Genomic DNA, 27,935 nt, shown 5'->3' on the forward strand with positions numbered 1-27,935 from the left:
CTGATGGAAGCCAGTTAATAACATCCGCACACAAGGATTTTAGGTAATATTTGCAAGTGTGAATATTAAAGGAGCAATATGCCATAGTTACTGGTTTTACATCATTTTAATTAAATGAGGAATATGTTAAAGCCGTAATAAGATTAAGGAATCTGGCTTTGGAGGACAGGACACATTTTCCTACATTTATCATTTTGAGAACCTTGCCTTCAATAATATCACCAGGTGGCAAATTAGTTAATAGACCAATAAGAAAGACTTCTAAACCTCTGCCAATAACAGCTAGTTTTCAGTTTTCCCCTCCCCACTCAGACCACTCTGACAGTCCTAGCAAAAAATGTTGCTTGAGAAATAGCTCTTTGCTAAGAAGCTGTGTTTCTTTACCAACTTTAATTGAAAAAAATCACAATAAGGTACTTGTTATCCAGAAATAATTTGATATTGAGATAAAAACAGCTGCATTGGACCTTTTAAGTTCAGTATACAAGCTATTGATGACTAAGGTGGCTGATAAGGTGCAACTATGTTAGGTTTGCTCTCTCCAGTTGGAACAGATTCAAATGTTGGACCATATTGGATCTTTTACGCTCCATTGACTAAGTAGGAGTGGCTAATGAACATGTCAGCTTGGGTCCTCTACAGCACAAGCAGACATTACGAATGTATAGCAATGTGATAAGAAAAACGAATTGACAATTAAATGCACTGCCAAATTGGGATACTCTTCTCAAACAGATGGAGTCATGAATGATGAAAGTGAGATGAATATGAAATAAAAACGTATTTATTCTGAGACCAAAGCATCACAGCGAGGCTGCTCTGGTGGTGGACTACTGTAGTACGATTCTAAATCCGCACTGCCATACCACCACCAGGGGCAGCGAGCAGAACACCAAACTCTTTAGGAACTACAGTACTGTACACAGCAGCACCACACACACAACTCATCACATGAGGACCCACAGACAAGTTCGTGATACAATCTGCTTTTTTTTTTTAATTTAAAGAATAGTTCAAATATTCTTGATAAAAATAAATCTCCTTTGGTCAGTTAAAAAAAAGAAACAGTGCAGACTAAGTGCAATGAAGCAATCGTTTACTGTGTGCTTTGCTTCTCCTTCCTTGGCTGTTGACAATATATACCAGTTATCTTTTGAGGCTTGTAAAGGCAATGTGGTTTCTGCTGCCCAACTTGCTCATCAATACAGTGCTCTGTGGAGGGGGACGGGGGGCCCAGTCTCAGACAGCCGGTGAGGGGGCGTCTGGGTCTGGCTCATAGTGATAGCTTGGCTGAGGCTGGATGTCCAGTTCGTCCACCTGAGGACCAGGGTGCATGTTGACCAGCTGGTCCTGGGGAATGTCTGCAGCAGCGGCTGCCAGGTTGGTGATGGACTTGCTCTTCACACACTGGAAGTCAACATGGCGGCTCTTGCCCTCCTCCTTCTCCCAGGACATGCGGATGAAGGGCCTCTGGACGTAGTTGTAGATGACCTCTGGCCGGCTGCCAGGACGCTTCTTCACCTTCTCCTTGTAGGTGGGGTAACCTGGGAGGATAAAAACAGACATTTTGGTTTTATTAAAATTAATAAAAAACAATTGAAATACCTTGTATTAAATGCATGATGTTGTATTAGAAGTATATTTATACAAAAAGTGTAGTCTTCAATATTTTTTACCCAATTGGGGTAACCCTTTAGGCTTCTTGATAGACATTATGTGCAACAAGGAACAAGGCAGTTCAGTGATGATCCACCATACCTTCAATTCCTAGTCTGATTTTCTTAAGTCCTCTGTCTTTTAATACTGATTTGGCAACGTCGCGATTCTCTATATACTTGAAGAATCTGTACAGTTTTGTGCTGTATATAACTGTAAAGAAAAATGAAAAAGTATTATTGTTTATATAATTAAATGTCATACATATTCTAAGTAAAATAACATAGGCATTCAGCAATTCAGATCAGGCAGGTGAACCAGTGCACTCAGTCTATTTCCTGTGTTATGTATCATATTTGTCCAACAGCTGATGAAACACTTGTTTATTTTTGACCATTTTAATGAAAAACTATTACAGTAAGTAACTTGTTACCCAGAACTGATGCACTGGACCTTTAACAGTCAATTATAATCTAGGGCAATTATTTTCACAGTGATATAAACCACTAATGGGTGACTTGTTGAAATGGCTTGCTTGTAAACTACTATATCAACAGAGCCAGTGAGGTGAATGACCTGACTCACTCTGTGAATACTCCTCTCCCATCTGCGGAGGGTACTCCTCGTCCCAGTCCACCACGTCGTCGTCTGTCAGGACCACTATGTGACACTCCCTCTCTCCGTTCTGGGCGCTGGCCACCATCAGAGGCAGCACCATCTCCTCCAAGTAGAACTCAAACTGACGCCTCGCCCCATCATTGGACAGCTCGTGCATGAGTGCACCTGGAAAATAGGAGTGGGTGGAGTGAGACGACCACACTCCAGTTCTCACGCTGAAATATAATAATAATAAGCCATTTAGCAGACGCTTTTATCCAAAGCAACACACTCAAGCATGTGCGCACACACATGCACACTCACAGCAAGTGAACAAAACTAGACACACATCCACATTTAAAATAACGTCAATCAATGGCTATAGCAGTCAGTGACACAGATTGTGGAAACTCTGCGATCATCTGACATGGATCAAACCTGTAGGCTAATACTGACCTAGTTTCAGAGCTGTGCCTCCTACTCAACCACAACATGTCAACACCTCCACAACACCAAACACACAGCAGGCTAAATAAACCTAGCATTTAATACAGAACAATGTCATGGAATGAAATATTACATAGGAATATTCTGCATAAAATGCAATGTGTATTATCATGTCATTACAATGAGAAAAAGAGGGCCTGATGGCATATAGCTATATACACTCACTGAGGTCTCTACACTTGATGGTGCTGTAGTCGAAGGAGATGCAGAGGTAGTCACATGCTTCTCTCAGCTCGGGAATGGAGATCCCATCAGGACAGCGGATTATCCCAGATTTGTAGTAATCCTGCCATTTAAAAGTCACAGGAAAAACAAACAGGCAGCCATCACGGAGGCTGCTCTGCGCAAACACAGAACAGCCTTCCGACAACAGCAAATGGCAGTGACGTCACTCCCTCCCTCCCACCCCCACAGACCCATTTACAGCCAGAGAAACATGGAGATCATTAAAGTATAACGCTGAAAAGAAAAGGGATGGAGGCAGCAGCAACGCTCGGCTCTTCACAAGACAGTGCCTGAAACGGCTGTTAGCTTGCTCTGTGCCCTGAATGCTAATGCTGCCAGCCATGTTTTTCCTCTCTTCCTGTTGTTTTAGTCGGGTCGCCTTTGACTGTAGAGCTCTTCACACTCCGAGCACAGATCTGTACAACGAGACGGTTCAATACTGACAATGCAAGATAAGCCTTGAAATCAAACAAAGAAGTGCCTTCAGCATGTTATTGAGTCCCGACTATCCACATTAGCCTCTCTCCCCCATACAAATAGGCATACAGATGTGAAATTGCTACACTGACATGCTAGAACACCGTAAAGCCTGAGTCACACAGAAAGCTGCTCTTGAGCCTGAAATAACATCCAGAAACCCTATGATACACACACAAACAGATGGCATTACCTGGTTGTTCTCCTCCCCTGTGTCTCTGGAGAGTTAAGTGGAACAGCGGGGCGAACAAACACAAAAATGAAAGCACTAGCATGTTGTACAGCATTAGTATCTCTGATCCCGGAAAATGTGCCTTATGTAACACTGATTATCTGCCCTGCATTTCCACACTTCCACAAAAATACACAATATATCAGATGGACAATCTCAGAGATTGTTTGTAAACAAACGTATTTGTCAAGGTATTACTAGAAAGTAATTGCATACAAATGCACTATAATCCTTGAATAATATGGAAATTATGCTGCAATCATATACGAAACAATATGTATTGACCCCTATACATTTGGCCACTCTCCACAATCTCTGGTCATGGAACAATAAAGGTGCTTGTTTTAGATAGGTCAGAACACTGAAGGCCTATTCTTCTTCTTAATAAAATATATAGGGGATGGATAGAATCTGTGAGAAAACGTATTTTCCTTTCCAGTCATGACTGACGCAGCAGCGTAATCCTTCACTTTGTCAATATCAACCCATCTCTGGAGACATTAGGTGAAACTCTATGACATTATCAAACCAGAATGAGTGTCTTACCAGGATGGCTCTGAAAACAGTTGAGCTGATTCCATCTGCCACCTCAAATTCCCCTTTGTCATTGGGCCTGGTGAAATTGTATTCCCTCCCAGATCCAAACATTCTACGAGAGAGGAAAACATTTGGTTTGAAATTAATTATCCCTTTAATTTGCTGTAATATCCCTTTCATTTCCCTTTAATTTGCTGTAATATCCCTTTGATATCTCTTTAATTTATGGTGATAAAATATTTTACTGTACCTTCCCAGCATGGTGTTGGGCTGGGCGGTGAAGATGGCCGGGTCCACCACGAAGCGGGTGTTGTCCACAATCAGAGTGACCCTCTCCGCCGTCCGTAACGTGCGCGCCCCCTCTTTGGCGTTTTCATAGACGTAGATGAGGTCACAGGGGCCGTGCACGTGTCCATGACCCAGGCCCTTACAGTGGGCCTCGTTGCTGAACAGGCTGCTCCTGCTGCTGCTCACTGCGATGCAGCTGGGCCCCACCGACATCATGGCTCTGGGGGGCCGAGGGCTTGATGACCTGGAGGAAGAACCACCCTCGCCCCGCTCACGATCTGGAAGAGACAAACAGACAGAGTACCGTAGGTAAGGTGCCAACACTGCTGTCTCATCACACTGTAGCTGGCTGCCAGAAGGATGAAAAAGGGCATTGAAAGCTTTCGCAAGCGCCAAAATGCTTTCCTTTCAAGACTTGATTATTCAACTGTTACTGTAGCAATTTAAACATCATTCAGTTCGGCCATTGGCTTAATTCCCTGAGTGGGTCCAGACTGAGTAGCAGTCGTATGACTACTGTGGCTCCGCCTCTGGGTTAGGCTTTAAGGAGATTTCTACGTGATGAAACCACTTCAGTCACTGCTTTTGTGTCGTTAGAAAGGGCCTCAATCTAACAGCTGTACCTGAGGCATCTGAGACAGCCTTGTTATGTCAGTGTCACATCATTACACTGTGTGGTTCTGTCGCATAGCAGTAATGGATTAGAGAATAACCAAACGGGTACAGCCGTGGTGTTGTTCCAGTAATGGAGGTGAAACACTGGGAAGCTACTCACCACTGTTGTGCTGTCGGGTGGGCGAGGTGATGTTCCTGATGCAAGGGGTCAGCTGACCCTCGCCCCTCTCGTGGGAGGAGTCTCGGGAGCGGTCGCTGGAGCGCCGGCGGTCGCTGTCCCTGCAGCGTTCGAGGCCTCCGCTGGTGCCATGCAGATTCATGTTGACTAGTTCGGCCTCCAGTTGGGGGACTGCTGGGAGGCGGGGCTGGGCACTAAGAGAGGAGAAAATCACACAGTCAGAGATACACACATGATCACTGAGAGGGAAAAGTGAGCATTTTGCATGCTTCTCTGCAGAGAAAAAGTGGGTAAAAGCCTGCAGTAAACTCATATGTATCCTCTGTGCGAGAGAGGTAGAATTAATTTTTTGTGCTGACCGCTGCAGAAATATTGCCAATACAACACTACTGCTTGCTGCCTGCAGCTGGAGCCCTATACTCTGAGAAACCCATTAGGGAGTGAATCCATGTGAAACAATCTGAATGAACTCACTTAACTGTGGGGACAACACATAAATGGGACTATTACTCCTCTTGGAGTGGCCTTTGTAAAATCTGAAATATTACACTGATGGAGCAGACTATCCACAATGCCTGAAGTACCAAACACCTTCTTGAAATCATTTGCACAAAAAAAAAAATCGTACTTCCCATTGAAGATGCATTTAAAACTCTACTGTCCGTTGCAGAAGAGCCTTTCTATGGGGAAATTGAAAAACAGGTTATCCCATTGAGACAAGCAGAGACAGAAGCAGGAAGCATTGTTCTGTTATCTGCAGCAGCCTCTTTACCTCTGAAAGCGCTCTCACACCGTCTGGTTTGTCTAGTCTGGCCAGCGTGCCATACTGCAGGTCTCCCTAATAAAGAGCGGCTCCCGCCCCAGGGTCGTGATTATGAAATATGAGGAGGCTGAAGTGAATGCCCTTGGAGAGAATGGACTAGAGAGAGCAGCACACTGAGGAACTCTCAAAGACGGGAGAGCTATAAAGAAACTGCCTTTATAGTCCCTCCAATGAATGACGTCCGTACACCTTCTAGTTCCCCATAGAAAACTGGGTCCAGTCAACCGTTAACAGGGTCTGACGTCTGAGTCCACTGCCTCCTCCACTGCCACCCTCACTGATGGAGTCCCTGAGAGTGAGAGAAATCATAGACCTGGAGGACTGACTGACTGACTCAGAGCAGGATAAATTAGTCATTTCACTACACGTGGAGAACAACCAACTTACTTCATGCGGCAAAATAAGGCAGAATGTCATGTTATGAAATTTCCTGTCCAAATAATTGGCATCTATATTTTGGCAGCAGCTGAATGGATGCCAATGAGTGGTCCAGGATGCTAGCTCTCATCATGCTGTATACAGTTCAGAGCCAGGCAGGCCTGCCCTACAGTATGCGAGTCCCCTTCTCTTTGTGCAGGTTGTCCTCATTACTGCACCAGTATAGAATACTGCCATCTATGAGACCTTCAGCAATGTAAACAAAAACTGAACTGAAACAATGAGTAGACTATCCCCAGATGGTGTGTGAACTTTGTCCTTTTGAGAAATCTGAATTAAAAAAAACTCATTAGGTTGTGGAATGTGATTAAAAGCATTGGACAGCATGGGAGATGTCCTTGAATGTAGGAACAGCACAGGCTGGTTATGGAATGGTGCCCCTATTGCACTCAGCAGCAATTCAGGTCAGCAAACACAGCAGCATCAATCCCTTTAGGCCATCTACTCTACCTATTAACGTTATCTACCATATTTTGCCATAATTTGAATTCTGAATATAGGGTAGAATGTCCAGCAACAGGAAGAATTTTTGACCAGATTGTTTAATGTATAAAACAAATATTCTTCCAGTGCAATAAGCAGGCAAGTCTAGCACCATCAGCAAACAATGGATCAGTGAGAGCAATAGCGGTCATCTCATCTTTCATGCAGCAATGCAAAGCTATATCCATCCACATATCAATGGCTCCCGCGATTATCTCACATAGAATCTTGGAAATAGCATTTTTTCCCCCACGAAATGATAATTTGGGATGCAAATTGCATGGTTGAATATTTTATGACTGTGATAATGGAGAGAGAAAAATCCACAGATGCACTTGTGTTATAGGCGTCTGCAGCATTGAGTCCCGTTACTTAAAGAAAAAGGTCCCATCAATAATTTAGAGCACTGAGTGCTGACACTGCTCCTCTGATGTTAAACAGAGAATGCGCGCTAGTTTCGGGGGTTTAACCCTTTCCAACAGGTATATAAATAAACCCTATGCGTTCTGATCGGCAAACCCCATGAAATGAGACACTTCCCTTTTAAAAAAGACACACGCAGTCTTGCTTTTATTTTCCCTTTTCCACATTGCCATTCATTAGAATGCGTGGAAAAGCCGAAAAAAAAATATATAGATTAAATATTTACAAAAACATAGGAAATCAACATATGCCATAAGAAACGCAATGAATAGGATGAGGAGCACACCTACCCGTCTGTATCGCACGGCAAATTAAAGACAAAGCAGCACGGGATGAGTTGAGGGATGAAAGCACAAAGGACTTGGGCTCCTCCGAACAATGCAGGCTTGCCAGCCGGTTTAGCATAGTTGGGCATTACTTTCGAACTTCAGCATTATTTCGTAGACTCCGATTCAACTTTCTAGCTGTGAAGCACAGCCTGAAAATTCTCTTTCAAAAGACTCGATCGCACCGATTTCAAAAAATGGAGACAGGAGGACCAGTCATTCAGTTCAGACAGGGAGACCCGTATATATGAATGGCTGTGCGCTTTTTTTTCCCACGACATCGAGTCAGACACGCACAGAGCAACGCTTCTGACGTAGGCGTAGCCCGACCTCCCTGTCTACTGTCCTGATCATACCTCAGTGGTCCTGATACTGCCCGAGTTGACACGATTCTCCTCAGCAGCATCAAGCAGCATGGCTTGGCTGATGAAATAAAATAGCTGGCTTGCGGATGAAGGACATGACAGAGCACAATTTCACCTCTGGACGTGACTGTCAATGAGATGGGCCAATATGTGCTTAAAATGTGTTCTGTTAGTTGATATTAAAATATGAATTTGAGCAAGAGATTTTCTTATAATGATTGATTTCCCAGATAAAGGCTTTGATTGACAATCACAGGTGTGTGGGGATTTTTGTAGTAGTCCATCCAGAGAGGTAGGACTACAACCATAGATGTATCAAATAATAGCCAACACTTTTTTGACACATGGTGCATATTGTGGACTGTTAATCATGTCATTCACTTGCTTAATAAACACTTCATAACACTACTTTGATATTTGTACTTAACCTATAGGCTACTTTTCATTGTCTGAATTAAAATAATCTATTGAAATATACTTAGCAGCTTCTGATTTCATTATCAAAAAGCCTGTTGATGCATGCAGATGCCATGTCATTGATTTAATCTGTACATTTGTATAATTATTGCAATGCAAGTGTAAGCTAGGTTTTCGGTGAGGGTTTAGGTGGAAGAAGAAACGTATCAATACAGTGAGGGAAAAAGGTATTTGATCCCCTGCTGATTTTGTATGTTTGCCCACTGATAAAGAAATGATCAGTCTATAATTTTAAAATGGTAGGTTTATTTGAACAGTGAGAGACAGAATAACAACAAAAAAATCCAGAAAAACGCATGTTTTAAAAAATGTTATTAAAAAAATGTTATAAATTGATTTGCATTTTAAATGAGGGAAATAAATATTTGACCCCTCTGCAAAACATGACTTAGTACTTGGTGGCAAAACCCTTGTTGGCAATCACAGAGGTCAGACGTTTCTTGTAGTTGGCCACCAGGTTTGCACACATCTCAGGAGGGATTTTGTCCCACTCCTCTTTGCAGATCTTCTCCAAGTCATTAAAGGTTTCGAGGCTGACGTTTGGCAACTCGAACCTTCAGCTCCCTCCACAGATTTTCTATGGGATTAAGGTCTGGAGACTGGCTAGGCCACTCCAGGACCTTAATGTGCTTCTTCTTGAGCCACTCCTTTGTTGCCTTGGCCGTGTGTTTTGGGTCATTGTCATGCTGGAATATCCATCCACGACCCATTTTCAATGCCCTGGCTGAGGGAAAGAGGTTCTCACCCAAATATTTGACGGTACATGGCCCCGTCCATCGTCCCTTTGATGCAGTGAAGTTGTCCTGTTTCCTTAGCATAAAAACTCCCCCAAAGCATAATGTTTCCACCTCCATGTTTGACAGTGGGGATGGTGTTCTTGGGGTCATAGGCAGCATTCCTCCTCCTCCAAACATGGCGAGTTGAGTTGATGCCAAAGAGCTCCATTTTGGTCTCATCTGACCACAACACTTTCACCCAGTTCTCCTCTGAATCATTCAGATGTTCATTGGCAAACTTCAGACGGGCATGTATAGGTGGTTTCTTGAGCAGGGGGACCTTGCGGGCGCTGCAGGATTTCAGTCCTTCACGGCGTAGTGTGTTACCAATTGTTTTCTTGGTGACTATGGTCCCAGCTGCCTTGAGATCATTGACAAGATCCTCCCGTGTAGTTCTGGGCTGATTCCTCACCATTCTCATGATCATTGCAACTCCACGAGGTGAGATCTTGCATGGAGCCCCAGGCCGAGGGAGATTGACAGTTATTTTGTGATTCTTCCATTTGCGAATAATCGCACCAACTGTTGTCACCTTCTCACCAAGCTGCTTAGCGATGGTCTTGTAGCCCATTCCAGCCTTGTGTAGGTCTACAATCTTGTCCCTGACATCCTTGGAGAGCTCTTTGGTCTTGGCCATGGTGGAGAGTTTGGAATCTGATTGATTGATTGCTTCTGTGGACAGGTGTCTTTTATACAGGTAACAAACTGAGATTAGGAGCACTCCCTTTAAGAGTGTGCTCCTAATCTCAGCTCGTTACCTGTATAAAAGACACCTGGGAGCCAGAATTATTTCTGATTGAGAGTGGGTCAAATACTTATTTCCCTCATTAAAATGCAAATCAATTTATAACATTTTTGACATGCGTTTTTCTGGATTTTGTTGTTGTTATTCTGTCTCTCACTGTTCAAATAAACTTACCATTAAAATTATAGACTGATCATTTCTTTGTCAGTGGGCAAACGTACAAAATCAGCAAGGGATTAAATACTTTTTTCCCTCACTGTATGGTTGTCATTATTGGGCTTCGGTGGTGGACCTTTGTGCAGCTTTTCCACATGAGGGAATAGCCATAGCCGTAGACCAGGGGTAGACAACTAGATTCAGCAGCAGGCCGATTTTTGTCAGAGCGGATGGTCGGGGGGCTGGAAAATAATTATACTAATTTGGACACTGCAAATTGACCACAACTAAGCCCAAAGAGATTGTATTAAAAAAAAAATATTCATACCTTGATTACCCATTGAGACAATCACACAGTGCCTATAGAAGGTTTACACCCTCCTTAGATTTCTTCACATTTTATTATTACAAAGTGGGATTAAAATAGATTGAATTGCCATTTTTTGTAAACGATCTATACAAAAAAAATTCAATTTAAAAGTGGAAGAAAAATTCTAACTTTTGTTTTACATTTATAAAATATAAAACATGAATATACCTTGATTAAACAAGTATTCACCACTGAGTCAATACATGTTAGAATCATCTTTGGCAGCGATTACAGCTATGAGTCTTGGGTAAGTCTCATAAGAGCTTTGCACACCTGTATTGTACAATATTTGCCCATTATTCTTTTCAAAATTCTTCAAGCTCGGTCAAGGTGTTGGGGATCATGGCTAGACAGCAATTTTCAAGTCTTGCCATATATGTTCAAGATTTAAGTTAAAAATGTAACTTGGCCACTCAGGAACATTCACCATCTTCTTGGTAAGCAACTCCAGTTTAGATTTGGCTTTGTGTTGTAGGTTATTGTCCTGCTGAAAGGTGAATTCTTCTCCCAGTTTCTTGGTGTAAAGCAGACTGAAGCAGGTTTCCCATACCATGATGCAGCCACCACCATGCTTGAAAATAAGGAGGCCGTTACTCAATGATAAGGCTTTGCATTTAGGCAAGTAAGTGTATCCCTTTGCCGTTTTTTTGTTGTTGCAATATTACTTTAGTGCTTTGTTACTAACGTATTCATGTTTATTCTGTATATTTGTATTCTTCTTTTCACTGTCATTTAGATCATTCTTTTGGAGTCACTACAATGTTGAGCCAGACTCAGTTTTCACCCATCACAGCCACTGAACTCTGAAGCTGTTAATTCACCAATGGCCTCATGGTGACATCCCTAAGCAGTTTCCTTCCACTCCTACAGCTCAGTTCAGAAGGACGACTGCATCTTTGATATGCCTGGGTGGTTTAATACATCATCCACAGAATAATTATTAAATTGACCATGCTTAAAGATATATTCTATGTCTGATTGTTATTGTTACCCATCTACCAATCACTGCCCTTCTTTATGGAGGCTTTAAAAAAAGTTCCCTGGTCTTTGTAGTTGAATCTGTGCTTGAAATTCAATACTTGAATGAGAGACCTTACATATTTATGTATGGGGGACAGAGGAAGGGGTAGTCATTTAAAAAATCATGTCAACCCCTAATATGTCCACATACAGTGCATTCGGAAAGTATTCAGACCCCTTGACTTCTTCCACATTTTATTCTGTTACAGCCTTATTCCCCCCCCACACACAATACCCCATAATGACAAAGCAAAAACAGGTTTAGACATTTTTGCAAATGTATTACAAATACAAAAAACAGAAATAACACATTTACATAAGTACTCAGACCCTTTACTTTGTTGAAGCACCTTTGGCAGTGATTACAGCCTAGAGTCTTCTTGGGTATGATGCTACAAGCTTGGCACACCTGTATCTGGGGAGTTTCTCCCATTCTTCTCTGCAGATACTCTCAAGCTCTGTCAGGTTGGATGGGGAGCGTCGCTGCACAGCTATTTTTCAGGTCTCTCCAGAGTTGTTAGATCGGGTTCAAGTCCGGGCTCTGGCTGGGCCACTCAAGGACATTCAGAGACTTGCCTCGAAGCCACTCCTGAGTTGTCTTGGCTGTGTGCTTAGGGTCGTTGTCCTGTTGGAAGGTGAACCTTCGCCCCAGTCTGAGGTCCTGAGCACTCGGAGCAGGTTTTCATCAAGGATCTCTCTGTACTTTTCACTGTTCATCTTTCCCTTGATCCTGACTAGTCTCCCAGTCCCTGCCGCTGAAAAACATCCCCACAGCATGATGCTGCCACCACCTGGTGCCAGGTTTCCTCCAGATGTGACGCTTGGCATTCAGGCCAGCAAACATTTCTAAAAACCTGTTTTCGTTTGTCATTATGGGCTATTGTGTGTAGATTGATGAGGAAAACATTTATTTAATCCATTTTAGAATAAGGCTGTAACGTAACAAAATGTGGAAAAGGTCAAGGGGTCTGAATACTTTCCGAATGCTCTGTAACTTATGTGCTTAGCTAAGCCAAATTTTACTTCTGATCTATACTGAACAAAAATATAAAACGCAATCTGTAAAGAGTTTAGATCAATTTTTCATGAGCTGAAATAAAAGATCCCAGAAATGTTCCATACACACAAAAAGCTAATTTCCCTCAAATTTTGTGCACAAATTTGCTTACATCCCTGTTAGTGAGCATTTCTCTTTTACCAAGATAATCCATCCACCTGACAGGTTTGGCATATCAAGAAGTTGATTAAATAGCATGATCATTACACAGGTGCACCTTGGGCTAGGGACAATAAAAGGCCACTAAAATATGTGATTTTGTCACACAACACAATACCACAGATGTCACAAGTTGAGGGAGCGTGCAATTGGCATGCTGACTGCAGGAATGTCCACCAGAGCTGTTGCCAGAGAATGGAATGTTAATTTCTCTACCATAAGCCACCTCTGTCGTTTTAGACAATTTGGCAGTACAGCCAAACGGCCTCACAATCGCAGACCACGTGTAACCACGCCAGCCCAGGACCTTCACATCTGAGGGGTGTGTGTGTGCTGAGTAGTATTCATTTCTGTAATAAAAATCCTTCTGATTGACTGGGCCTGGCTCCCCAGTGGTTGGGCCTATGCCCTCCCAGGCCCACCCATGGCTGCGCCCCTGACAAAGACATGATACTGCGGACTACAAGGAGCAGAAGGTATATTTCAGGAGGGATAGCTGGAGACAGCCAATTGGCACTCCCCCACGAGCAAGATGGAAGGGAAAAAACGCCAGCCCAGGTGTAATCCTAGAGGGCCACTAATATGGCGATCAACCAACTCCCTCACATCTGACTCCAGTGACCATTCCAGAGCTGGAGCGCTTTCTTTTTTGTGGAATCCCGATGGACGACGTCATCGAATAGGCCGTCATCACGACCACCGCCCACCCTGCTTCCACACAAGAAATGCAGGAGAGGACTACGTAGGAAGACGGCAACACCCGAAGTCCCCGCCACATACACGGAGCAAGACACGGTAATTAACTTGTCAAACAGGTCTATATCTGATACATGTTCATCTGCCCTAGGTAAAGACTATCATTGGTCCCAACATCACAGGCCAATGACTTTGATACAGTTGTAGACTTTCAAAAGTTTTTCCGCAGTTTGAGATTGACTGAGTTTTTTGGTAATGGGGTTGCTCCCTATGCACCTGCCAATGTTAATCTATTGAACGATATTAGTAACCAGAAAGGAAATGGTGCTAATGTTTTTCCCATTGATAACCTGAATGACAATGAACCTGACCTGAACTCTCGCCCTGAGGACATGACAAGGGAAAATACATATTTTAAGAGGAAAAGCACATTTTTACCACCCAAAAGAAATCCCTCTTGAAACATATTGCCGCCTAGTTGAGAAAGATGTACATAATCTCCTGGCTAAGAAAAAATAATACAAGGTATTCCACAATATGTCCAAAGCAGAGAAATGATCTCTTATGGAACTAAAAAATGACTGCAGTATCATTATAAAACCTGCCGACAAAGGAGGTGCAATAGTGATACTAAATGCAGCAGACTATGAAAAGGAAATTCTGAGACAACTTAGTGATGATGAATTTTACAAAAGACTCCCTAAGGACCCTACTAATCAATTCAAGTCTCTGATCCATGATAAATTGTCTAAATCTTTTAATGAAGTTTGTAATTACAAAGACAGAATATAAGTATATGAAAGTTGACTGCCCAACCACACCTGTCATATACGCTCTCCCCAAAATTCACAAGAGCATGACACCACCTACAGTGAGGGAAAAAAGTATTTAATCCCCTGCTGATTTTGTACGTTTGCTCACTGACAAAGAAATTATCAGTCTATAATTTTAATGGTAGGTTTATTTGAACAGTGAGAGACAGAATAACAACAACAAAAATCCAGAAAAACGCATGTCAAAAATGTTATAAATTGATTTGCATTTTAATGATGGAAATAAGTATTTGACCCCCTCTCAATCAGAAATATTTCTGGCTCCCAGGTGTCTTTTATACAGGTAACGAGCTGAGATTAGGAGCACACTCTTAAAGGGAGTGCTCCTAATCTCAGTTTGTTACCTGTATAAAAGACACCTGTCCACAGAAGCAATCAATCAGATTCCAAACTATCCACCATGGCCAAGACCAAAGAGCTCTCCAAGGATGTCAGGGACAAGATTGTAGACCTACACAAGGCTGGAATGGGCTACAAGACCATCGCCAAGCAGCTTGGTGAGAAGGTGACAACAGTTGGTGCGATTATTCGCAAATGGAAGAAACACAAAAGAACTGTCAATCTCCCTCGGCCTGGGGCTCCATGCAAGATCTCACCTCGTGGAGTTGCAATGATCATGAGAACGGTGAGGAATCAGCCCAGAACTACACGGGAGGATCTTGTCAATGATCTCAAGGCAGCTGGGACCATAGTCACCAAGAAAACAATTGGTAACACACTACGCCGTGAAGGACTGAAATCCTGCAGCGCCCGCAAGGTCCCCCTGCTCAAGAAACCACCTATACATGCCCGTCTGAAGTTTGCCAATGAACATCTGAATGATTCAGAGGAGAACTGGGTGAAAGTGTTGTGGTCAGATGAGACCAAAATGGAGCTCTTTGGCATCAACTCAACTCGCCATGTTTGGAGGAGGAGGAATGCTGCCTATGACCCCAAGAACACCATCCCCACCGTCAAACATGGAGGTGGAAACATTATGCTTTGGGGGTGTTTTTCTGCTAAGGGGACAGGACAACTTCACCGCATCAAAGGGACGATGGACGGGGCCATGTACCATCAAATATTTGAGTGAGAACCTCTTTCCCTCAGCCAGGGCATTGAAATGGGTCGTGGATGGATATTCCAGCATGACAATGACCCAAAACACACGGCCAAGGCAACAAAGAGTGGCTCAAGAAGAAGCACATTAAGGTCCTGAAGAGGCCTAGCCAGTCTCCGGACCTTAATCCCATAGAAAACCTGTGGAGGGAGCTGAAGGTTCGAGTTGCCAAACGTCAGCCTCAAAACCTTAATGACTTGGAGAAGATGTGCAAAGAGGAGTGGGACAAAATCCCTCCTGAGATGTGTGCAAACCTGGTGGCCTAAGTCATGTTTTGCAGAGGGGTCAAATACTTATTTTCCTCATTAAAATGCAAATCAATTTATAACATTTTTGACATGCGTTTCTCTGGATTTTTGTTTTGTTATTCTGTCTCTCACTGTTCAAATAAACCTACCATTAAAATTATAGACTGATCATTTCTTTGTCAGTGGGCAAATGTACAAAATCAGCAGGGAATCAAATACTTTTTTCCCTCACTGTATACCAGGCAGGCCCATTGTGAGTAGTAACGGATCTCTGACAGAGAATATCTCTACCTTTGTAGATCATTTTGTGAAACCCTGGGCGATCTCCCTCCCCACATATACTAGACTCTATTGATTTTATTAATTGTTTGAAACATGTGGACCATATACCTGAAATTTATATTCTATGTACTTTTGATGTTACCAGTCTATATACTAACATCCCCCATCAGGGTGGCCTAGAGTCCCTCAAGTTCTACCTCAATGAACGTCCCCGTAATGCGCTTCCCAGAACCAATTGTATTATGGACTTGGCTGAACTGGTACTAACCTCCAACTATTTTCTCTTCAGAGGAGACTTTTTCCTCCAGACCAAAGGGACAGCGATTGGGAGCACTAGGGCTCCTAATTATGCTAACCTAGATCTAGGAATGTTTGAAAAACAGGTGGTGCTGAATCCAGACCTTAACCCCTTTCTCTCCAATATTCTCCTAATTCTGAGATATTTGGATGACATTTTCGTGATCTATACTGGGACCCAGGAAGAACTTTTGGAATTCCATGCTTATCTAAGCTCTATGAATGAACACCTTCATTTCACATTAACTTTGACCTATCACAAATTAGTTTTCTTGATGTGATGGTTATCAAGGACAAAACCTCCCTCTCCACAGATCTCTATAGGAAACCTACAGACAGGAATACCCTCCTTAGAGGTGACAGCTTTCATCCACATCCACTTATTAAAAGTCTCTCTATAAGTCAATTTAGTTGCATCAGAAGAATATGCAGCTCTGATGCTTCTTATCAGAAACAGACCACGGACCTCACACAAAGGTTTAAGGAAGGGGGGTACAAAGACAATTGGGTAAAACATGCCAATGATCGTTTTGAAGGACTAACACAGTTGGAAAGCCTCCAACCAAAAGTTAAAGAAAAAGCAGAACATGTCCCCTCATGCATCACCCAATACTCACCATTGGGGAAGGCATTTAAGGACATTATCAGGAAGCACTGGTACATTATTGATACTGACCCACAATTGAAACCCATTTTTAAATATCCTCCATGTATGGTCTTTAAAAGACCCCCAAACGTGCAAGATAGTGGTTAAATCTGATTACCCATCAGAGAAAAGGGAAACTTTCTTGGACAAGGTTCCGGAGGGTAATTACAAATGTGGCCAATGTGCTCAATGCAGCACAAATGCAACTCATTTACCCACCCCTGCACAGGACAAATATTTAAGATCAAAGGCCTGATTACCTGCATGTGCACCAATGTTATTTACATGTTGAAAATGTCCTTGTGGTCGGTCTTACATAGGGAAAACCCATAGAAGCCTTAAGACACAGATCAGTGAGCACTGCAACAATATACAGACAAGTGAGACAAAAAATCCAGTTGCTGTTCATTTTGTACAAGCTGGACATCCCATTAGTTCTCTGAGATTGGAATAGAAATGGTCAAGATGTCACACAGGAGGGGAAATTAAGAGGAAACTTCTTCAAAGGGAATCTTTCTGGATCCACAGGCTCTACACACTGTCTCCTCTTGGCCTTAACGAGGAGTTAGACTTGAAACCGTTTGTACAGTTTCAAAATGTCAAAATGGTGTTTTTTTTATCCTAATTGAATATTGTATGTATATTACTGTAAATATTGATCACATTCCTTGTGTATGATCATACACTACCGTTCAGAAGTTTGAGTTCACTTAGAAATGTCCTTGTTTTCGAAAGAAAAGCCATTTTTGTCCATTAAAATAACATCAAATTGATCAGAAATACAGTGTAGACATTGTTAATGTTGTAAATGGCTATTGTAGCTGGAAACGGCTGACTTTTAATGGAATATCTACATAGGCGTACAGAGGCCCATTATCAGCAACCATCAGTCCTGTGTTCCAATGGCACGTTGTGTTTGCTAATCCAAGTTTATCATTTTAAAAGGCTAATTGATCATTAGAAAACCCTTTTGCAATTATGTTAGCACAGCTGAAAACTGTTGTGCTGATTAAAGAAGCAATAAAACTGACCTTCTTGAGACTAGTTGAGTATCTGGAGCATCAGCAATTGTGGGTTCGATTACAGGCTCAAAATGGCCAGAAACAAATAACTTTTCTTTCAAAAACAAGGAAATTTCTAAGTGACCCCAAACTTTTGAATGGTAGTGTATATTTTGATACATTGAACGGAATTTCAGGAAGTGATGTCACTGAGTACTGCCCCTATATATATATATATATTTTATATGACCTTCCACCCTCACCTGGGATATCGATGCCTGATGAAGACCTAAGGGTCGAAACGTTGTTATAAATATCACCTGGGAGCATGAGCAGCAGTGTGCAGTGTATTCCTTTGTTGCCCCTGCCCAGTCGGGAAATCCATAGATTAGGGCCTAATGAATTATTTTCAATTTACTGATTTCCTTCTATGAACTGTAACTCAGTAAAATATTTGAAATTGTTGCATTTATATTTTTGTTCAGTATAATTTAGGCTTCCCTAAACAAAGGGGGAGAATACTTATGCAACAACTATATTTTAGTTATTCAATTTGTTAAAAAACTATATATATTTTCACTTTGACATTGTAGTATTTTGTGTAGATCAATGACCAAAAATTACATTTAAATCTATTTCAATCCCACTTTGTAACAATACATTTTTGCTAAATTTCTGGTGATTTGTATTTTCTTTCCTCTAAAAACTAAAATCTATATATTTTCTGCCTGTTGCCGATTCCTGCCGTAGACAATTTTTTAGGTTGTTGTTGTCGTCGTCGTCGTCTCGGGATGGCACAATAAATTGTATAAAATCGACAATTATGGACAATAACCATGAACAAAAATAAATTATAAACAAAATTGTTGGGGGGGTATTCAACTTTATTTACAAGTAGATATAGTTTACCCAATAGTCATTTTTTATTTTTACATGAGGAGGGTAAAGTGGGTAATCATTTTATGAGCAGAACAGCATGGTCGGGAGACACGGGAGTCACAAAAGCTGTGTTGCATTCAATATAGGTATGTGTCGCTATTTTCAAAGATCCATTATGATACATTGCAAGCTCAAAACATTACCAAAAATGACAATCATGACTATAACCGTGACCATTTGCACAACAATTAATTGTTACCCAAAATGGCATAATCGGCACAGCCCTATTGTTGTCTTGTTGTTACATTCACAACAATGTATACCAGTAAGGTTAGCCACAAGCCATTTTCCTTTTGATAACAGTTTTTTTTGTCATTTTGGATGTAGGCCTAATGGCCCATCAGAGGTCTCCATATATCCAAAGGACAAACCAATAACTGCAAATACTTGATCAGCAAATGGTATTTAGTATAGTCTTCAAATATGAAGAAATCAGTGTAATAATGACCAAATGAAAGTTAAAATCAAATGGTCCTGTCTTCTTTTGGATAACGAGACGAAATGTCATGAACATGCATTGCTTTCTGTGAGATGTGCAACACTATTCATCAAGCACACACACACAACACAGTAGTTGAAAGAGTAAGTCAACAGACGTAATAATAGGCTAATTCAGTATCAGTCAGCTCCTCCTCTTCCGGTCTCTGCCCAGTGCCCCACAAACACCTCAGTTATCACAGCTTCCTCTTAAAGGGATACTGCGAGATTCTGGCAACTTACCCAGAGTGAGATGAACTCGTGGAAACCATTTTTATGTCTCAGAGTACAGTATGAAGGAAGTTAGCTGTAGTTTCGTGAGCCAATGATAATTAGCGTTAGCGCAATGACTGAAAGTCTACAGGTACTCTAGTGTATGCCTTCGCTTTTGTCAAATAAACCACTGATACACTAAAACCCTACTCCATAAAACCCTGTTCTACAACTGTAATTGCATTGAATATACTGTATCTCCAGTGCAGAAAATATACCCGCTGCAAATGTCAAACCTGTGCACATCCATCCATTCTTTCTTTCTGCCTGGTTTTATAAGAACACACAATGCAGGAGAAAGTCCAAACGCCTTTGAAAATGAGGCCCTAAGCTATCGGCACACGGTATGCGAGTCATGGATCACTCTCAACCAATCATCAACCTTTAGGCCTAAACCCGTCAAAAACATGGAATTGAACCAGCACAAATTATTAAACCGTTTGATTGGTACTGTCAATCTTCAACATGAAACAAAACACTCACATTTCAAGGTCAGGGCAATTCCGCGGTAAAGGAATTAGGCAGAGACTCCGATTTTTCACTTTTAAATGTATGCCAAACTAAAACCATTGATTTCAAAGTTTTACAAACCATGCAACTCTATGCACAATGACTACTTTGAACAATTTATACAGTAAATAAAAATAAACATTTTCTGGAATAACTGTGCAGATTAGGTTCGGTAACAGAATTACGGTAAAATCTACCCTAGCTTTACTGTGTTAACAAACTTTGTATCTGCACAGTTCTTCCTGTAAATGTGTTATAGTAAAATTGTCAGTGGAAATTGTTAGAGTAGTTCTTGTGCATAGAGTTCTATGGTTAAAAATGTATACACGCATGACTATGTCGCTTTGGATAAAAGCGTCTGCTAAATGGCATATTATATGGTTTGTTAAACTTTGAAAGCAATATTTTTTGTTTGGTATAGGCTACATTTTAAAGTGAAAAATCTGAGTCTTAGCATAATTCCATTACCTTGGAATTGCCCGTAACTGCCTGTCATATTTTTTGAATGCAAGTGAAGAAACATTGTCAACTTCATAGATACAGTGGGGAAAATAAGTATTTAGTCAGCCACCAATTGTGCAAGTTCTCCCACTTAAAAAGATGAGAGAGGCCTGTAATTTTCATCATAGGTACACGTCAACTATGACAGACAAAATGAGGAAAAAATTTCCAGAAAATCACATTGTAGGATTTTTAATGAATTTATTAGCAAATTATGGTGGAAAATAAGTATTTGGTCAATAACAAAAGTTTCTCAATACTTTGTTATATACCCTTTTGTTGGAAATGACACAGGTCAAACGTTTTCTGTAAGTCTTCACAAGGTTTTCACACACTGTTGCTGGTATTTTGGCCCATTCCTCCATGCAGATCTCCTCTAGAGCAGGGATGTTTTGGGGCTGTCGCTGGGCAACACGGACTTTCAACTCCCTCCAAAGATTTTCTATGGGGTTGAGATCTGGAGACTGGCTAGGCCACTCCAGGACCCTGAAATGCTTCTTACGAAGCCACTCCTTCGTTGCCCGGGCGGTGTGTTTGGGATCATTGTCATGCTGAAAGACCCAGCCACGTTTCATCTTCAATGCCCTTGCTGATGGAAGGAGGTTTTCACTCAAAATCTCACGATACATGGCCCCATTCATTCTTTCCTTTACACGGATCAGTCGTCCTGGTCCCTTTGCAGAAAAACAGCCCCAAAGCATGATGTTTCCACCCCCATGCTTCACAGTAGGTACGGTGTTCTTTGGATGCAACTCAGCATTCTTTGTCCTCCAAACACGACGAGTTGAGTTTTTACCAAAAAGTTATATTTTGGTTTCATCCGACATTCTCCCAATCCTCTTCTGGATCATCCAAATGCACTCTAGCAAACTTCAGACGGGCCACTTCAGACGGGCCTGGACATGTACTGGCTTAAGCAGGGGGACACGTCTCGCACTGCAGGATTTGAGTCCCTGGTGGCGTAGTGTGTTACTGATGGTAGGCTTTGTTACTTTGGTCCCAGCTCTCTGCAGGTTATTCACTAGGTCCCCCCGTGTGGTTCTGGGATTTTTGCTCATCGTTCTTGTGATCATTTTGACCCCACGGGGTGAGATCTTGCGTGGAGCCCCAGATCGAGGGAGATTATCAGTGGTCTTGTATGTCTTCCATTTCCTAATAATTGCTCCCACAGTTGATTTCTTCAAACCAAGCTGCTTACCTATTGCAGATTCAGTCTTCCCAGCCTGGTGCAGGTCTACAATTTTGTTTCTGGTGTCCTTTGACAGCTCTTTGGTCTTGGCAATAGTGGAGTTTGGAGTGTGACTGTTTGAGGTTGTGGACAGGTGTCTTTTATACTGATAACAAGTTCATACAGGTAACGAGTGGAGGACAGAGGAGCCTCTTAAAGAAGAAGTTACAGGTCTGTGAGAGCCAGAAATCTTGCTTGTTTGTAGGTGACCAAATACTTATTTTCCACCATAATTTGCAAATAAATTCATTAAAAATCCTACAATGTCATTTTCTGGATTTTTTTCCCTCAATTTGTCTGTCATAGTTGACGTGTACCTATGATGAAAATTACAGGCCTCTCTCACCTTTTTAAGTGGGAGAACTTGCACAATTGGTGGCTGACTAAATACTTTTTATCCCCACTGTAACTGTCACTTCAGAATGCAAGTCAATTCCTGAAACAAAACAGTTTTATTCATATATACAAATAGTATTGGACAGCTGTCTTGAATGCTGAACAATCAAGCACATTCAGGAGTCCTACTGTGCTGTCCTTGTTCTACAATTATTTATGTAAGTAACAATACAGTACTCTTCAGTAATGAGTCCTAGTTTATCACCTTGAGTGTCTGTGAAGATTACTTTCCCTGTTCCCAGTGTCACTTGAGTTGCCCTCTAAAATGTGGACATTCAGCCATCACAGGTAGGTAGGTAGGTAGGTAGGAGGAGGGATCAATGAGGAATCAGCCACCATCAGAACTCATGACGTCCTGTTAATACAAAACACAGGCCTACATGTTTGTTGTTCGCTTCACATTAGTTCAGGGTTTCCTCGGGACCCGAAGTACTACACATCTGATTCAAATATAAAATCAAACTAGTCATCAAGCTTTGATAATTTGAAAAACCAAAACGTGCACTCCTTGGGGTCCCGAGGACAGAATTTGGGAAACGCTGCATTAGTCGAAGAAACGTAAATGACATGCTATATTATTACAACAACCAGAGCCTTCTATTGGCAAAGGTAACTTATTCTCTACCTAACGTTAGTGAGCTAGAATTCCTTTACAAAAAAATAACGTAGTCCCGCATTGCCATACCTTCAAAATCACATCGTTGTCACGCCTCCCTTAGAGGTCTGGAGAATTTAGTATTGCAAAAACAGTTTGAATGCTCCGCTGATTTTGATTGGATGTTACATTTCAAGAACCCTCCCCCACACGCCCATAGAAGGGGTGCTGTGTGTTTTGTGAGTCAGTGTTTTCCGTCCAGGTAGTTAGTTTAAGTTATCAAGTGTGGCCGACAATCTGCGATTTATATTTATTGAAATTGGATTACGCTGGTAAAGTCAAACATCACAATACGTTCTAAAGAGCTCTGGTGACAAACACACTTTATTCCTTGTCTCCATTCGTCCACATTGATGCAGGCTGCGCTTTGCAACCACCAAAAATAGTGAAGATTGGCCATTCTCTTGTTTTTGTAAGGAACCAAAAAGAGGCAGGGGAGAACCTATTCAAGTAAGTAAATACATTTTAAAAATGTTAAGAAATTATTTATAATTAGCCGGCTACAGTAGGCCACTTTGTAGACGAAGTCAACTGAGCTGCTATCTAGCCAACTTTACACACTGTTAAGCTAAGAAAATGTAAATGTCATCAGCTAGCTAATTTCCTATTAGTTAGCTATCTTGATGTAATCATTGTAAATTAAAAACAGTCTCCATGCATTTGTAGATAACAGCCATGGAAGAGGATGAAATTGCAGCTTCAGCTGTCAGTAAAGGGAGAGTGTAGGCTACTATTCTGGATAGGGCAGGTCATTATGAAAAGATTCTCCAGTTCCAATCCATAGAGGGGAAAACTTTGAGGACAGAGATAATAGCAACATAATATTCAGTGCTGTCTAACGTGAGTATAATGAAGCCTGTTTCTTTGTGATATTTTCTGCCCTCAGATCTGGAAAGCTTTGAAAGACGGTTTCAGATTAAGAGAGAGGTCCCAATGAATGTCCCAAGAAACTAAGGGTATATCCTATATGCCATGTGTTATATGTGTAGGCCTATCTATGTTAGTAAATGTTGTATACAAAAATATAGTTAAACATCAGACAATGTAAAATCTAGTACAATTGGAGCAGGCCAACCTTGCTGGAAGTCTGAAGGGTTCTGTTTCAGCCAAGCAATAACACACCTGATTAACCTGATCAAATCTAATTAGTTGATAATCAAGTGTGCTATTGCTGGGCTGGAATAGAAGTCTGCTCACCCAGTAGATCAGGGATCAGTGGACCAAGGTTGGCCACCGCTGGTATGGATTGTTTTTTTGATCACCTGAAATGCTTTAGTAATAATAGCTTACTTGTTAGTACTCAATTATCGATTGTTGTTTAGACTAAGATGTCTAATCTCTACATACGAGCTATCTTATTTGTACATTATGAAGTGCTGATTCTTTGAAGTTACTTTTTATTTTATTTTAAATTGTTACAAACTATTATTAAAATGAACTAGTGTCAATGTTGATTAATCACAATCCTGCAATAAAGAAGGGAAGGGGTTATGTCTAATGTGTCTGTTGTATTCTCAACTGAACATTTCCTTTTATAAAGTTCTCCAATCTGTTTTATTTGATTGTCACTCAGTATATCAACTATGTGAATCCATTTTGCAGCTTATCATATGGCATGCACTGCCAATGCAGCCATAGGCCTATAGTATGATGACATTACTGGCCTTATGGGCATCTGTTATCTGAAGCAGAAAATAGCTCAACTAAATGTTGAGCTATATGTTCTTAATTTAAAAATGCTACCAGTAGACAATGTACACTACATAACCAAAAGTATATGGACATCTGCTCGTCAAACATCTCATTCCAAAATATGGAGTTGGTCCCCCTTTTGCTACTACAACAGCCTTTTGCTACTACAACTCTTCAGGGAAGGCTTTCCACTAAATGTTGGAACATTGCTGCGGGGACTTGCTTCCATTCAGCCACAAGAGCATTAGTGAGGTCAGCCACTGATGTTGGGCGATTAGGCCTGGCTCGCAGTCTGCGTTTCAATTCATCCCAAAGGTGTTCGATGGGGTTGAGGTCAGGGCTCTGTGCAGGCCAGTCAAGGTCTCATGTGGCTCAGTTGGTAGAGCATGGTGCTTGCAACGCCAGGGTTGTGGGTTAAATTCCCACGGGGACCAGTACAAAAAATTGTGTGCACTCACTACTGTAAGTCGCTCTGGATAAAAGCGTCTGCTAAATGACTAAAATAAATCTTCCACATCGATCTTGACAAACCATTTCTGTATGGACCTTGCTTTGTGCATGGGGCATTGTTATGCTAAAACAGGAAAGGCTGTTGCCACAAAGTTGGAAGCACAGAATTGTCTAGAATTTCATTGTATGCTGTAGCGTTAAAATTTCCCTTCACTGGAACTAAGGGGCCTAGCCCGAATCATGAAAAACAGCCCCAGACCATTATTCCTCCTCAACCAAACTTTACAGTTGGCACTATGCATTCGGGCAGGTAGCGTTCTCCTGGCATCTGCCAAACCCAGATTCGTCCGTCAGACTGCCAGATGGTGAAGCGTGATTCATCACTCCAGAGAACACATTTCCACTGCTCCAGAGTCCAAAGGCGGAGAGCTTTACACCACTCCAGCCGACGCTTGGCATTGCACATGGTGATCTTAGGCTTGTGTGCGGCTGCTCGGCCATGGAAACCCATTTCATGAAGTTCCCGACGAACAGTTATTGTGCTGATGTTGCTTCCAGAGGCAGTTTGGAACTCTGTAGTGAATGTTGCAACCGAGGACAGACGATTTTAACGCGCTTCAGCACTTGGCGGTCCCCCTGTTCTGTGAGCTTGTTTGGCCTACCACTTCGCGGTTGAGCCGTTGATGCTCAGACGTTTCCACTTCACAAGAACAGCACTTACAGTTGACCGTGACAGCACTAGCTGGGCAGAAATTTAACGAACTCACTTGTTGAAAAGGTGGCATCCTATGACAGTGCCACGTTGAAAGTCAATGAGCTCTTCAGTACGAGCCATTCTACTGCCAATGTTTGTCTATGGAGACCGCATGGCTGTGCGCTCGATAGTATATGTATCAACGACCCTGGATAAGCTAGCGACTGGGCTAACACAGCGAGAACAGCACTTACAGTTGACCGTGACAGCACTAGCTGGGCAGAAATTTAACGAACTCACTTGTTGAAAAGGTGGCATCCTATGACAGTGCCACGTTGAAAGTCAATGAGCTCTTCAGTACGAGCCATTCTACTGCCAATGTTTGTCTATGGAGACCGCATGGATGTGCGCTCGATAGTATATGTATCAACGACCCTGGATAAGATAGCGACTGGGCTAACACAGCTAACCTTTTAAGTCAATAATATGCTGTTTTTATTAAACATTTGTTGGCTTTATAATCGTGAGAGAAATTTAACTAGCTTGTAAGTTATACCTAGGTTACAAGGTTAGCTGACTTCTCAAAACTAACCTCATTGTGGCTAGCTATTTCTAGTCCCTCATGGTAGCCTTTACAACCAAATATCACTTCAGAAACGTCAACATTTAAAATATTGATACGGCCAGCATTGTACACCATTTCCCCCCTCTTGCTGCAGCTTTTGCTAATCTCGAAATAACAGAGGAATGCTGTGAAAATCAGCGTGCTGCAAATATCCTAAAATGTTGTGTCACCAGTGCATGTTTTCGTCATGTTTTTAGTCCTCACGCACTGTTGCTCCTATGGCACTAATCTAGTGAGCATCTTTGTAGCTCTGCCCAAGCAAGCATTTGATTGGTTTGAGGTGTTGTGAGGCGTCACTGATTTACACCGGTTCCGACCAATGACCCTGGATTGTTAACGCTATGTATTGGCCATTGAGAGGCGGCTTCAAAATACAGCGCCCCGTCAGTCATCCAGGATATATACACATCATTGGTTCAAAGCGCTCTAGGGAAGTCTGGTTCGCGACGAGACTACTACTAACGTTACCACCAAGCTCGATTTTTTGGCCATAGTTTGTTGGCTAGTCATGTGACAACTTGATTGTAGCGTATAGGTTAGGTAGCTAGCTGGATAAATTGTAGCTAGCAGTTGCTAACGTTAACTATAAACGTTACAACAACGTGAAAACACTAAGTATCGTGGTCGTCACTAGTTAACACAGCCAGTCATAAACCCCGCCTATTTCTACTATGTATCTTCTTAGCTGACTAAATCGGATTTATCAGAAACTTCATTCATCGTGGAGTTTAGCCAGCTAACCCTAACCACACTGCTAACCGTATGCCTAACATAACCTTAAATTAAGACCAAAAAGCACACTTGTTTTCATGAATTTTTACGATATAGCCATTTTGACTTTGTGGCTGTGTAATGTGTACAATTATCGTTGGTTGGACTGTTAGGTAACGTTAGCGGTAGGCTAGTTAGCTTAAAGTTTGTTTGACTATCTACTGTAGCTGGCTAAATTAACCAACAATCAATGGTCACATTTGCTTAGCAAATGATAACGTTATGACTCATGCTATCAATCAATGAAGACTGTTGAGGGTTTAGGCAAAATAAAAACGAATAAAGCTAGCTATCAAACAAAGTTCTAACCAGTAAACCAAATATACTGGTGACTAGCTAACCCATTTTGTCTGTAAAAGCTAACTTGAGCTAACTCTCGTTAACGTTAGCTTGCTGAAGTAGCTAACTATACAATGACGCTCCTTACCTCTTGGGATTCATTGTTGTCTGAGTTTTATCCAAAAGTTAAAGTAAAGAAAATCCTAATAACTATTGCTAGATTGGTGACCGACTGATTACAATAACAGTGAGAGGCATTTCCCCCAGATAGTCACAACAAGAACGCAAACTGTAATCCCTTGTTTTAAATGCTGCTGAGCAACGAACAGGACATATCGCGAGACTATATAACCGGCTTGTTCACGAAGGTTAGAAATGCTGCACGCTGCGCAATCTGCAGTCTAAAAACCACA

The 27,935-nt window shown here is 41.7% G+C and overlaps 1 protein-coding gene across 3 annotated transcripts; it reads right to left on the reverse strand.

The window, feature by feature from the left end:
• Positions 1 to 768: 768 nt before the first annotated feature.
• LOC121532336 (BTB/POZ domain-containing protein 10) lies at positions 769 to 27,823 on the reverse strand. Of its 3 annotated transcripts, XM_041838239.2 has the most exons (9): positions 27,671 to 27,822; positions 22,562 to 22,711; positions 5,295 to 5,506; positions 4,482 to 4,797; positions 4,241 to 4,343; positions 2,926 to 3,046; positions 2,242 to 2,439; positions 1,759 to 1,869; positions 769 to 1,544 (listed from the first exon to the last, which is right to left on the reverse strand). In XM_041838239.2, exons 3-9 carry the CDS (start codon positions 5,452 to 5,454, stop codon positions 1,240 to 1,242), a joined length of 1,314 nt encoding a protein of 437 aa, XP_041694173.1. In that variant the 5' UTR covers positions 5,455 to 5,506; positions 22,562 to 22,711; positions 27,671 to 27,822; the 3' UTR covers positions 769 to 1,239. The 3 variants fall into 3 exon arrangements, with proteins under 3 accessions (XP_041694173.1, XP_041694172.1, XP_041694171.1); XM_041838238.2 differs by lacking the exon at positions 22,562 to 22,711 and having other exon boundaries at positions 27,671 to 27,823; XM_041838237.2 differs by lacking the exons at positions 22,562 to 22,711; positions 27,671 to 27,822 and adding an exon at positions 7,770 to 8,155.
• Between the last annotated feature and the right edge of the window lie 112 nt (positions 27,824 to 27,935).

The sequence above is a fragment of the Coregonus clupeaformis genome, chromosome 6 (genome assembly GCF_020615455.1).
Source record: "Coregonus clupeaformis isolate EN_2021a chromosome 6, ASM2061545v1, whole genome shotgun sequence".
NCBI classification, from domain to species: Eukaryota; Metazoa; Chordata; class Actinopteri; order Salmoniformes; family Salmonidae; genus Coregonus; species Coregonus clupeaformis.